At 42.8% G+C, this 12,762-nt stretch overlaps 1 protein-coding gene across 3 annotated transcripts in view; it reads left to right on the top strand.

Annotated features, from left to right (window-relative positions):
• The first annotated feature begins 5,926 nt into the window (after positions 1-5,926).
• The window catches only part of RASGRF2 (Ras protein specific guanine nucleotide releasing factor 2), a 133,886-nt gene continuing 127,050 nt past the window's right edge, over positions 5,927-12,762 (top strand). For all 3 annotated transcript variants that reach the window (XM_074813806.1, XM_074813805.1, XM_074813807.1), the window contains exon 1: positions 5,927-6,211. In XM_074813806.1, coding sequence (XP_074669907.1) covers positions 5,927-6,211 — 285 coding nt within the window. The remainder of the gene's footprint in view (positions 6,212-12,762) is intronic.

The following is a 12,762-nucleotide window of genomic DNA, read 5'->3' as shown; positions in this document are numbered from 1 at the left end:
TTTGGAACATTTAAAGTACTAATTTAAGCTATCTCCCAAGAATGTCGAGACAGTTTCATGCTTTGGCCATTTGTGAGATGTAGGACAATACTCTTCTTAAGGATACCACACCAATCACAGGGTCTGTGAAATTCTCATTACATAGCATTCAGAATAGGGAAAATGAGAGTAATCTCTACTAACTTTAAAAATCAGGGCTCAGCTCTGACAGTCATATTCCCATGAAGTGAGTGTGTGTCTCAATATGAAAATTTTATCTGTATGAAGAGAGTTTTAAAATACTATTTTCACTATGCTTTTCATCAGATCTGGAGCTTAGTTTATGTCTGTTGTATCTGTATTATATAAAGTACTTCTGGAGCTTTTAATTAACTGAGTGTATCTGCATATCTTTAAACCTTTGGTCAACAAGCCAAATACTGGCTCTTCCGTTTTAATCCCAGCTAGTGAAACTGGAGCTAGTCTCTGGAGCAAAGGAACCAGCTGAAAATAGGCTTAAGGAGAAAAGCTGCCTATCTTTTCTTCCCTGTGTGATTTTAGTGCTGATTTGGACTATCACCATTTCCACATTCAAAATGCTTTCTTTTTCAGCATTACCCTTGATCTAATCCTCTTGCTTCATGGCATGTATTGAACTGACCCTACCCAGCTCTCCTCTTCCTCTCCCACATTATTGCCTACCAGCCTCCTCAATCCGCCCCCTGTGTGTTCGTCTCTTTTCTTCCTATTTCAGAGTCCCACTCTTACCCCCAGGATCTCTATGGGTGATTTCCACCTTTTCACCGACCACCTGGTTTTCCAGCCTTACCCAACAGCCATGACTCTCATGCTCTGTCACTCCCAACTTTGTCTTCTCCACGACTCTCTCTCCAACATCACTTCCCAGTAACTCCTTCCTCTTTTCCTCGCTGTTAGGATCCTCATACTATCTTCTCCAATTCCCCAGCCATCCTGAGCCCTTGCTTACTCATGCTGGCTTCCTCTGTTCTTCACCTACCATGCTCTCATTACCATCAGTCTGCCAACGAGGCTGAATTCTTCCACAACCCACTTGCTTTTGCCTCCTGCCTAAATAGTGCTATTTCTTCGATTTAATTGAGTCTCTTCATTCCAGCTTTTCTTTTTTTTTTTTTTCTGCTTTTGATTTTCTCCAGCCTGACTGTGAGATAGCTTCTGCCATGCTTTTTTTTCAATCATCCTTCATATTTTTCCACGCTGTCCCTGACTACAGGCAAGAACTCCTCAATGACCTCTACAGACACACCAAACTGTTTCTTTCAAAAGTTCCTCTAAAACCTTCTTTTGCTATTTTTCTCCCAAAATCTCAGCAACAAATGTGCCAACAGTGTACCAAGAATGCTGCCTATAACAACAGGCAGTGCATTTACTAGTCCTTGTACTTCTCCTTTCGGCTGGCTCTAGTGATCTAATCTTATGCTTAGACTAAATTGTTCCTGGCATGGATCCTTTTCTTGTGTTTATGCAGCATTTAGCACAAAGAGACTAAGGCATTAAACCATAACGATAAAATCCTCACCTGCCTAAAAGGTAAATGATCTGCAGTTACCTGCCTCCTGCTGAAATTTCCCACTAAAAGAAGTGGTCCCTTGGTTACCCTTCAGTACAGCAGTAAAAATCCTTTCCTCAGAGCTTCCAAATCAGTGTGTGTGGAGCTGCAAAATTGTGTGTTGGACAGCAATTGTGTATGTTGTAACAAGATGTTTCTGCTACATACAGAAATTACATGCTCTGTTTACTTAAAGTGAGTGCAAACACTCTTCCTTGGAAAGGTGTGCAAGTGACATCAGAGGCTCTACTCATGCTTTGTGTAGAGTTGTCATGAAATTATCCTTACTGCCACTTTATGGAAGACCTGGGAGGGTATTAGCCTGAGATTCCTAAAGAAAGGAATCATGAACACTTGTTCCACCACCTTTCTCATATGACTGGGGGGTATGTGTAGTCACATCTCTTCCACAGAAAGGCTGACCTCAACATTTGCTTCCAGTTGATTAAAAGAACAAGTAACCAAGAGGAATGAATTACCATGACCTAGTATACACAGTGATTTAAAATTGGTTAGCTGAGACAATTCCCCCCCCCAAATGTCTAGATAAAATGGGAAAAGTGTATATTCTCCAATGACATCAACTGGATTAAGCAAGCACAAAATTGTTTGTAGTCATTTAAAAGGAGAATGATAAAGGTAAGTGACATTTCCACACACAGGAGAACATCCCGTTATTTTCAAGATACTCAGGACTTACTATACCAGTGACGTATAATATAATACATTTGAAAAAATTCCTGCTTTATCAGGTAACTAAGTCTTACCTGGATATTATAAATACCTTTCAAATAGTCAAATCATGCTCTGTTCCTTAAAGTGTGAACCATTATGTCTGCAAAACTCGGTAAGTAAAATTACAAAGAAGGTATTCATTCAGTTCTACTTTTCAGACACTATGTAACAGAGATACATAGTTATACTCTAAGTGAAACTTGGTTTCTTCCCCATACGTAAGATACTGTAGTAGCTGTTCAACAGCTTTACAAAATTATTTTGTATTTGATATATTACATTGACATGAAAAGGCAAATAATGATTTACTATCCCAATTTGGTGACAAATAAGCGTTCCAGATGTATAAAAACATAGAGCAAATACATACGAGCCCAGACATAAAAATGATAGCATAACAAATTTTTTCCATTGCTTTAATAAATTTTCATTACTATTACATTAATAGTATTTTTTCCAAGGTGCTTTTCAGAATAGAGGCCTGAATTTTACATACTTTCTGAAATAGATTTTCCTGTCACCCGTCACTCAGAAGAGTGACAACTCAATGACTTGTCCCCCAAACTCTCAGAGTCAATTCTGGGTATCAGAATCAGCAATTGCACTGTCATACAACACTAAGTATTTCGCTATTTATGACAGCTTTGAACAACATGCAATGAATTCTTTCCCAATGGAAATGTCAAGGTAAATGTAGGCTAAATTATCTCAGCTGATATGTGACCACAACTTTTCACCACAGTTTTACAGGAAGCTCCTTGGGGCCTATAATGACACAACACTCAGGAATGAATCCTCTGGAATGAAAATATACAAAAGGAAGGGTTAATTAAGGAGAACATGAAATAAAGTAAACCAGTGTGCTCATCTGTATGTTCTTCAGAGCCCTATGGAGTAAATTACATCAACACATTCCTTTACATCTGTTTGCACATATAACTCGATCATGTTCATACATATGAATTTGGCCTAGAATTTCTTTTTCAAAAGCCACAAACAACCCCTTATTTATTGTTGGTAATGAAGAAATTTCTTTAAAAAATCATATTTTCTTACATGTGTTTAGATGTATTAAGTGGATATGTAATAGATGTTTAAAGCAATAAAAACTAAGAATAATCAAGTAATAAAGAAAATATCATTGAGAGAACTAAATCATACTTTGAACAATAAAGCACAGGACTTCATGACAAACTGATGGTTACACAATCAGCGTTCACTGTAGTGAACAGGAATATTAGATGCCTCGTAATTCCTATGGATTGCTATGCAATGACATATTCAACATTTTCAGCTTAGGAAAAATGCCTGCGCGACTAGGAGAAAATGATGTAGTAAAAGGAAACCCACTCTTTATTTTGTTGCTAAAATTTAACTCCCGTCATTTATTTTTACTGTGTGACTCAGGTGTTGTGGTAGAATAGATGGTGCATAATCATTTCTGATGTATGCAAAAGCTTTATTAATGTACAAATTACATAAGTTGGGACAAAAACTTGCAGCTTATCTTGGCAAAGAGGGGTTCTTACTATAGCATTTGGTCGTGATATACGATGTGCTTGTTTTGGAAGGCACTAACTATTCAGTGTCAAGTATCTGAAATCTCTTCTGAGTTGCAGTCTGCTTCTTTCCCTTAGTTTTACTGCCTTGCCATTTACTTACATCAAGAGATACGATATCCCATGAAATTTCACACACCAAATTAATACTGACCTGCATAGCACTAGCTGAGTGAAATGGAATTAAAGATGCATTGTAAGAGGCAAGTAAGAACCCAGTCATTGAGATGCGTGAATATGAGTTATTTCATACATGCAAATCATCCAAATGATCTCCAACCCCTGTCCAAAACCCAGACTTCCCTGGACATTACGTGTTAGGCTCAGATTTCACTATATGCAAAGCTGCAAGGCAAACTAGTCAGTTCCAGCAGGATTTGTGCATCTGTTTGTTTCTTCTAATACAAAGTTGTCTGTTCACAGAATGAGAGCCTTAAAACTCCACAGTTCCTGTAAATAATACTCAAAATCATAATTGCTGACAGAGATCACACAGGGAATATTTTCTAACTCGTTTTGTGCATTACACTGCATACTGAGTATTGTAATTTTCATGGTTTTGTTCGGACAGTGAATAAGAGAATCAATTTTCTTTCTTTCTTGTATGACTTGGTAAAGCAAAAGAGACAGAAAGCTACACATGCAAAATACGTTTTCAAATGAACGAATTTCAAATGCCTTTTCGTGAAAGAACCTTAAAGGGAAGTTTAAATAATTTGGTAAATTAAAGGTGCAGGGTCCTCTCGTTTGTAGAAATTTCCACATCGCTTAGGTTTTATGTAAAACAATTCTTAATATCAGCTTAATGCCAGAGCTTATTTTTTATAATTAAGGGCTGCTCGTACCTCATACTGTCCTGACTTCAGAAACAACACCGTGCCTGCTGCTAGCCTTACTAAACTCAGCGTAAAAATAAACCCGACTAACTGCTCTCCAAGCACAGCGCACCCAGATTTGCCTCTCGGGATGCGATGAGCCACCCCCCCCCCCGCCTTCTCTCGGCTGCCCCCACGCACCCACCCCGCCGCACCCGCGGGAGCTGGGGGCTGTCCCCACCCGCGACGCTGCCTGCTGCAGCCGCGGCAGCCCCGAGCGGCGGCGGGGACCCAGAAATTGTCCCTGCCCGCCGCAAGCCAGCCCTGACACAGGGCAAAACAGTCCTCGCGGGGTTATTCCCGACACGGATGCCCGGGAAGGTGCGGGGGTGTATTTCCCCGGGGTGGGACCTCACCTCCCCCTCCTTGCCTTTACTCAGTGTGCCTACCGGGTTAAAAGTGACGGGTTTCTGGTATTTCGCTTGGGTTTCACTTCTTGCTTTTGCTTTAATTCGCCACGCAGCTCCAAAACGAAGTTACCGGCTCTCGCCGCCGCGCTCCGCCAGCCCCGCCGCTTTCCAAGATTTGCACTCAAAGAATCGAAAAGGCGAAAACTATCGGGAAACCAACCGCAAGCCCCAAACCAGCCGGCGGCTCCCGCCCCGTCCCGTCCAGCCCAAGCGCACGGCTGCCTGCAGGTGCCCCATCCCGCACCCCCAAACCCCCATCCCCCCGGTACCCCCCGTGTCCTCCCCGTCGTCGTCGTCCCCCCCCCCCCCCCCCCGATCGGAGGGAGGAACCGGGGCGCTGCCGCGGCGATTTTGCTCTTTAAATCGCTCTCCAAAGCGGATTACAGCTGATCCCTCCACGTCACGCCGGAGTTGCCCGGGGAAAACGGGGGGGGGGGGGGGGGGGGCAGATCGCCGCCGCCTCCCTCTGTCCTCCCGCGGGGCGTCGGAGAGGCGGCGCAGAGAGGAGAAGCGTGGAGGGGGGTGGAGGGGGGACACGACGGGGACACGGCGAGGGGGGTGGGGGGATGCCGCGGCGGGTTTAGCGGCGGCCGCCCCCGGGGGGGCGGGCGGAGCTCGGGGCGGGGGGCGGGGGCCGCCCGTCGGTGCGTGCCGGCGCCCATGAAGCGCTGCCGCGGCGCGGCACAGCCGGTGCCGCCGCGCTGAGCGCCCGCGGAGGCTGCGCTGAAGGCGGGCGGGCGGGCGGGCGGGCGAGCGAGCGGCCGCAAGCTCCGGGCCACCATGCAGAAGAGCGTGCGGTACAACGAGGGGCACGCCCTGTACCTGGCGCTGCTGGCCCGCAAGGAAGGCACCAAGCGGGGCTACCTGAGCAAGAAGACGGCGGAGACCAACCGCTGGCACGAGAAGTGGTTCGCCCTCTACCAAAACGTGCTCTTCTACTTCGAGGGCGAGCAGAGCGCCCGCCCCGCCGGCATGTACATGCTGGAGGGTTGCAACTGCGAGAGGGTGCCGGCTCCCAAGGGCTGCGTCGCCGGCAGCGCCAAGGATGCCGCGCTGGACAAGCAGGTACCGGCCGCGATCTCCGGCGGCCCCGACGGCCGCCCCGCTCCCCTCGGGCAGCGGCAGCAGCGCCCACCCGCCCGCCCCGGGCTCGGCTGCGGGGCGGGAGGGACAGAGGGCGGGAGGCAGGAGCCGGAAGGGGGGTGCGGGGCAGGCGAGGCGGTGCCGGAGCTCCGGCCGTCGGGGCGCCCGGGCCGCGTCGCCCCTCGCGTCCCTCCCGCCCCGCAGGGGTGACCCCCGGCCACGGCGGGGGGGGCGGTGCCGCTCCCGGAGCGCTCGGAAGAGCGGCTGCCGCTCAGAAAGCGGCAAGGCCAGCGGCTTTCCCCTCCCATCCAATCACCGTCCCTTCCTCCACGACTCTTTCCCCCCCCTCCCCAGTCTCTGCACGCCTCGTTTCAGTAGGGCACCCGGAGAGTAGCATCTCACAAACTAGGTGTTTAGTCATTTTGATGCCGACGCTTCTGTGGTACAGCTACACATTTCCAACCAAACTTGGCAACTAGAGGGGGCGAGGGGCCAAAGTACCAAAACAGCTCAGGGGGACCCTAAGGAATGACTGAGCCTGTCCCTGGGCATCTGTGGGGCTGCTGCCTCGCTCAGCGATGCTGTGAGGGGTAACAGGCTCTCAGCCCTCCTTTGGGACCCCCTTCTAGAGCCAGGCCGGTGGCTGGGAGGGAGGGTGAGCATGTGGCCTGATTTACAGCCTGCGCCGTTCAGCCGAAGTCGGCGGGCTCTTTGCCAGGCAGGTGTTGTGAAGCCGGTTGTGCTTGCGGTAGAGGTGGTGGTGCAATGCTGGAGCCAGATCTTGCGTGGCTTTCATCGGGCAAAGAGCGCTGAACACTGTTGGTGGGGTTCACTCCTGTGAGGGGTGGCGGTTCATAACGCGTGAACTGCCAAATTCCATCCCCCCCACCCCCCCCACCCCAGAAAGCTGATCAGTTTGACATGCATATGTCAAACAAGTGAGTGGTTAAATACTATCTGCGTATTACATAACTGTGAAGGAAAAGGACACTGTAGTTAGTTGTTAAGCATAGATAGAGATCGGGTATCTTAACCACACGCCTTCCATTGCCTCATGTGAATTCTTGATTTTCTTCGCTGCCTGGCTGAAATTCTTTTGAATCTGCATCTGGCATGCCCTAGTGCCTTTCTCCCTGAATAGGAGAAACCAAACAGGTGTCAAACTGGTTTGGAAAAGTTTGGATAACTGTAAGGAGGGTGGTTTCGAGCTGGCTGCAGGCGTTTCCTGCTGATTGCGAGAAAGAGACACAGACCTAAGTCAGCTCCTGAAAACCAGCACATCTGTGTGCCGTGCTAGCCTGGTAACTTCGCAAGGGGAGCTCAGAACCTTGTCGTACATTTTGTGCTTTTTTTCCAATTTAGAACCAGTACTTGTGTGCTTAAGCACCCTTTGAGATAGTACATAGTTAAGCAAGTGAACTTTGGGAAGTTGGGATGGCTGTAGTTAAGTCATACTCGTCCATCACATTCTTACTTGTTGCTTTGAGGCATGTTTTTATAAGCATTGATAAATGAAATACCAGAGGATTCCCTAGCTGAAATTAAACATGAATATTTCCCTGTCTGCCTTACACTGGCTTAGTACACTTGTTTATTGGTAGTGTTGTTAAACTACGGCTTGACTAACAGAACTGTGTGAAAACAATGCCTTTCCATATCTGTTCTCTGGGAATCTTAAATTGTACTTCTATAGTGATGAATGTCTGGAGTTGTTTGTAATTACATTTAGTGGTGCAGAGACGAAATAATTACAGGGGATGAAGCTGAATTTTGCTTTGCTTTAAACATCAACTATGTTCATGTTTTTAAAAACAGCTGACTACTATTAAAGAGGCAGAAGTACACTTACAATTTTTTTTATGGATCCTAGTTTGAATTTTCAAGGCAGACCATTCAGAAAATATCTTTTTCCTGTTCACCTGTGGCTTGACGCAGAATAAAGCTTTTGAGTGTTAGTAGTTTTTACAGATGTTTACTCATTAAAGTGCACCCTTGCTTGTATATTCATACAGACACAAACCTTTGCTAAGGTGTACAGGAAACTCCATCAGTGACTGAAACTGATCAATCACAAGAAAAAAGAGAAATATCTAAAAATTAAACAGTCCTTTTTATTCAGAAAATGTGCTTGTATTCTTACAGGTGTAAAATAGTAAACTGTGAACCTTCAGTTTATTAACAGAGGAAGACAAAGTTATTTTAATAAGAAGATAATGAAAACTCAGTGTCGTACATGTTAACTACTGGCCATGTAAAAATACTGCCTCGATTTAATTTGCTTTGATTTAACCACACAAATGTATTAATGGAATGAAAAAAATGAGAAGATCTATGCCAGTTTTTAAAGAATCACATCTCTCTTCTCCAAAAGAGAAGAAAACAATAATCTCTTTTAGTTCAGGTTTTATTTACCTAGGTGATTTAGACATTAGAGTGATATGTGCTATAGAATTACACAAATGAGGGAGAGAGAGGAAGATGAATTAATCACATGAGAGTTTCATCAGCATCCTTTGAGTGGATATTTGAAAAAGCTTATGTAACTGAAGATCATGGAAAATGTATGCAGAACAAATTGATTTTGTTTTCCTTAGTTTGTAGATCCTTTTAATTTTAGTTTGAGTTGTTCAAGGATTGTTTGTCAAGTCATATGCCAGGTAGGAACTGTGCTGAGAAGTTGTCAGAGTTCAGTGAGGAGAGTGTACTTCCCTATACAGGAGACTGTATTTTGGTCAAGGGATGAGTTTAGGTTTGCATATCTATCTGCCAACAAGCCCAGCAGCTGAATGATTTCACATTTAACCCTACTGGTGCTGTTGTGGCCTTCCAGCAGGCCATCATGAGGGGACATTAAAGTATTATAGGAACTGTACCACCGTTTTGTGGAAGATGCCAAATGCCATCATAAGATTTGCTGTAATATTAAAGTATTAAGAGCTTGAAAAAAATTTTGCAAGGACAGAATGCACTTTTTTTGTCTTTTCCATTAAGGTATTAGTATATTTTTTTCCTTCAGAAGGATATTTGCTTCAAAGCAAATTCTTTTAAAAGCACAATGCCTTTCTTAATATTAACAAACTGCATAATGCATGAATCAGTTGATATTCTGGTAATATGGGATCACATCGAGTATGTTGCAGATATTAAATGATTCGTAGGGGGAGTTTGTATTTTTAAAGAAAAGTGTTTTGATCTCCCTCAGATTTGAGAAGAGTTTTTGTAAATGCCAGACAGGTGTTGCTATCCACTCTGGTTTCACATTTAAAAAAAAAAAAAAGATGGATTTACTGAAAGAACAGCACTGTGGAAGAAGCTCAGTTTCAAAACAGCAAATTAGGACATGAAAATAATACATGTGAAAAGCTTAAATTCTGATATTAGTTAAACTGCTTCTTCCCACAGGAACCGTAGGCTGTAAACAAGTGCAGCTCCCAGCAAGTCCTCCACTATGACAATGACTGACTTGATGAGAATGAGTTCCAGCTTTTGTTTCAAAAACTCTGGAAGGAGAATGGTTTTGTCTCAGTGAGTGGCTAGTCTCTTTCAAAAGTAAAGTAAAATGCCTAAAAATCATGCTTTTTGTAGTGTTTCATAGGAGACTGGCACTTGTTATCCAGCAAGTTCACAGATTATTTTTTTTTAAGGACTGTTGTAAGCAAGTGAATATAGGAATGTAAATATTATTATTATTATTATTGTCTGCACTGGGAGGAGGCCTATATGTTTAGTTTCTTTCATAACTGTGGATTGAATACATGGAAATGTTCTGATATAGTTATTAATAACTGTCTTAGTGTATTTAAGCTTGTAAATGTTATACGATTTGAGCAGAGACTATTCTTTGTATCTTGCCTGCAATAATCTTCCTCCCACTTAGCAAAATTAAATGCAGTATTAAGTCCATGTCCCCACAGATTAACAGAATCCAATTATTTGAATTTTTTCTGCTTACTGTAGCTCTGTATTTATTTTATAAAGGACATGGTGATTTTGCAGTGTTTGAAACCTCTCTTCTTTTACATACATTCCTTGAAGTGATAAGGCAGGCATATGCCACCAACAGCTTTTGCTGTACCTCTCTGCTAATTGAGTGTATATAAAACCTAGCAACAGCACTTAAAGGTCATTTTTTTCTGAAGATATAACGAATTGAAAGTTAATCTCTTCACTTTTACTGGGAAAAAATACCCCTGTGTTGTTCAGCATCCTATGTCTTTTATATGTAGTGGATAGCTGATGCTATATTTTTGGCAAGATAGCTTGCCACCCTTAGGTGTAGTATTGTCCATAAATCTTACTGCTTGCATGTGGGTGGATAACTTCCTGGGATGTTCCAGTGCAAACATCCACCAGAGATGCCCATGTGTTACAAATTTCACTTAGCATTTAGAAAAATAATAGGTGAATTTGTCTTCTCAGTATCTGAGAAGAAAAAAAATTGTTGTATCCTTTTTTTCCTCCAATTTGGGGGTTTTTTTTGGATGGACTGCCTTCAACAAGAGTTAATTAAAAAAGATGGCCAGTGGAAAGTTTTAAGATACTAGTGCTATTGGGATTAGTGTTTTTGTAAGACCTTCCCATGCAAGAGTCTCTAAATGGTTCTTGCATGAAGACAACTCAGGGGTAACTGACTCTTGTTTACTTTCCCAGCTAATCCCTGTCCTCTTGCCATCATTCGGTCACTGTCATGAGACGATACAGTTTGTGGGCACATTCAACGAATGCATTGGTTCAAAACTGTTTTGATACGTATTTAAGGAGTAATTGAGAAACCAGTCACTGATACTGCGCTTAAGGCAAGCTGCATCAAAGTGGTTGCCTCTGGCTCTTCATAGAGAACTGTAAAATGAATTTACAGTATGCTTTCTGACCTAAGGCAACAAACGGTAAATAAATAGAAAAGTATATCTCTTGTGATCTCTCCAGGGACTGAACTTTGCTATTTAGTAAAAGTTTTGTGTTTACCTGCTTGCTTAGTAATGAGCAAATTTTGGGGATAAAGAGAAGAACAGAAAATCTCATGGCCACATTTATTGCTATTTTGCCAAAATTTAAGCATTTCATTCTAACTCTTGAAAATTTATGTTTCTGCTGTAGCATTACAAAATGGGCTGTTTTTAACTGTGCAAAAGTGGGGAAAGTACGCAGCTGAGAAGTGAGTTACAGGTAGGTCTAGTTCATTTTTGACGTGCCTTCCTCTTGAAAGGTTAGTTAAATCCACACAGCTGTAACTTGGAGAATGCCGATGCCACTGAATATTTTAATATTAAACCTTTGGCTGCCTTAATACATGTCAAGTGACTTTGGTTAGGAACTGGAAACTGATCCGTTTTTTTTCTGTTCTTGAGTGTCTGTCACACTTGAGGGCAAAAAGCAACAAAAGACACCACCTTAGTATCTTAGACTAAAGAGTAATTAAAAGAACATTGGGACTGATGGTAATAAGACCAGCTTTTGGCAAGACACAGAATTATTGAAGAGAAACCACAGGGTGAAGTCCTTAACATTTCTCTGTGAGGTATCGTAAGATCCTGAAATGCTACATTATGCTGTAACCATACTCCTTAATTAAGTTATTGGAAAAATAATTACATCCCAAGGCAAATGGCATTTGGGAAAGGCTTATTTGTGGAGTTGCTGGGAAATCCTTTTAGCTAACAGGTGAAATGTCAGCGAGTGAAAGACTGGAAGCGGATCAAGACTAAGTTAGGAATGCATCCCAAAATGTAAAGACCAAAAATGTCACACACCTACCATGTGAGAATAATGTGTTCCACCTTCTCAACGTTAACATCACACGAAAGCTGTACAAAGTGACCAGAACCTACATACAGCAGTGCGGCTCACACTGATAATGTGAACACTGAAATTACATTTAAAATAAAGTATCATAACAATTTAACACGAATTTCATTCATCTGCCAGTCTTATAGTCAATGCTACTACTTTTTAAATTTTGTCTCCTTTGTTGGTAGAGTTGCGTTGATTTGGCTTGACTGTTTAGTTCCTCAAATTTAAGAGGAAATTTGTAAAAAACAAAAAAATTGTGAGTACAAAAATAGTAAGTCTGTCCCTGATCTACTGAATAATTATACTCCATTTATCTTAATTTGCCTTTATTTAACTTTTAAAATAGATTTGTTTTTTTCTTCTTCATCATCATCGAAGTGGACTGGTAAGGCATGTACCGTTTTCTGGTCACTTGTTACCCACATTAATTTCTCACCGTTTACCTGAATAGAAAGGCAGACCTGCTTATATTTCTGTAGTAGTTTGACAACATTATAACAGTCTTTATATATTCATATATTATGTATTAAAATGTCATCATTAGCAATATAGCAGCATTTTTTTGTTCCACTTGCTGCAGATTTTCCATCCTAAGAATCTGTGTGTGCAATAAAAGCTACCATGGTTGCTCAATTTGGCCACAGATACTGTAATTACCAGTCTTGTTTTGCCACTTGTAATACGTCTGGATTACTGAGTAGTTTGTGCACAGAGGGAGGGGACAGGGCACCTTCAATACAGGA

This window comes from Strix aluco, chromosome Z, assembly GCF_031877795.1.
Source record: "Strix aluco isolate bStrAlu1 chromosome Z, bStrAlu1.hap1, whole genome shotgun sequence".
NCBI lineage: Eukaryota > Metazoa > Chordata > Aves > Strigiformes > Strigidae > Strix > Strix aluco.
This window is presented reverse-complemented; position numbering and strand designations above follow the sequence as displayed.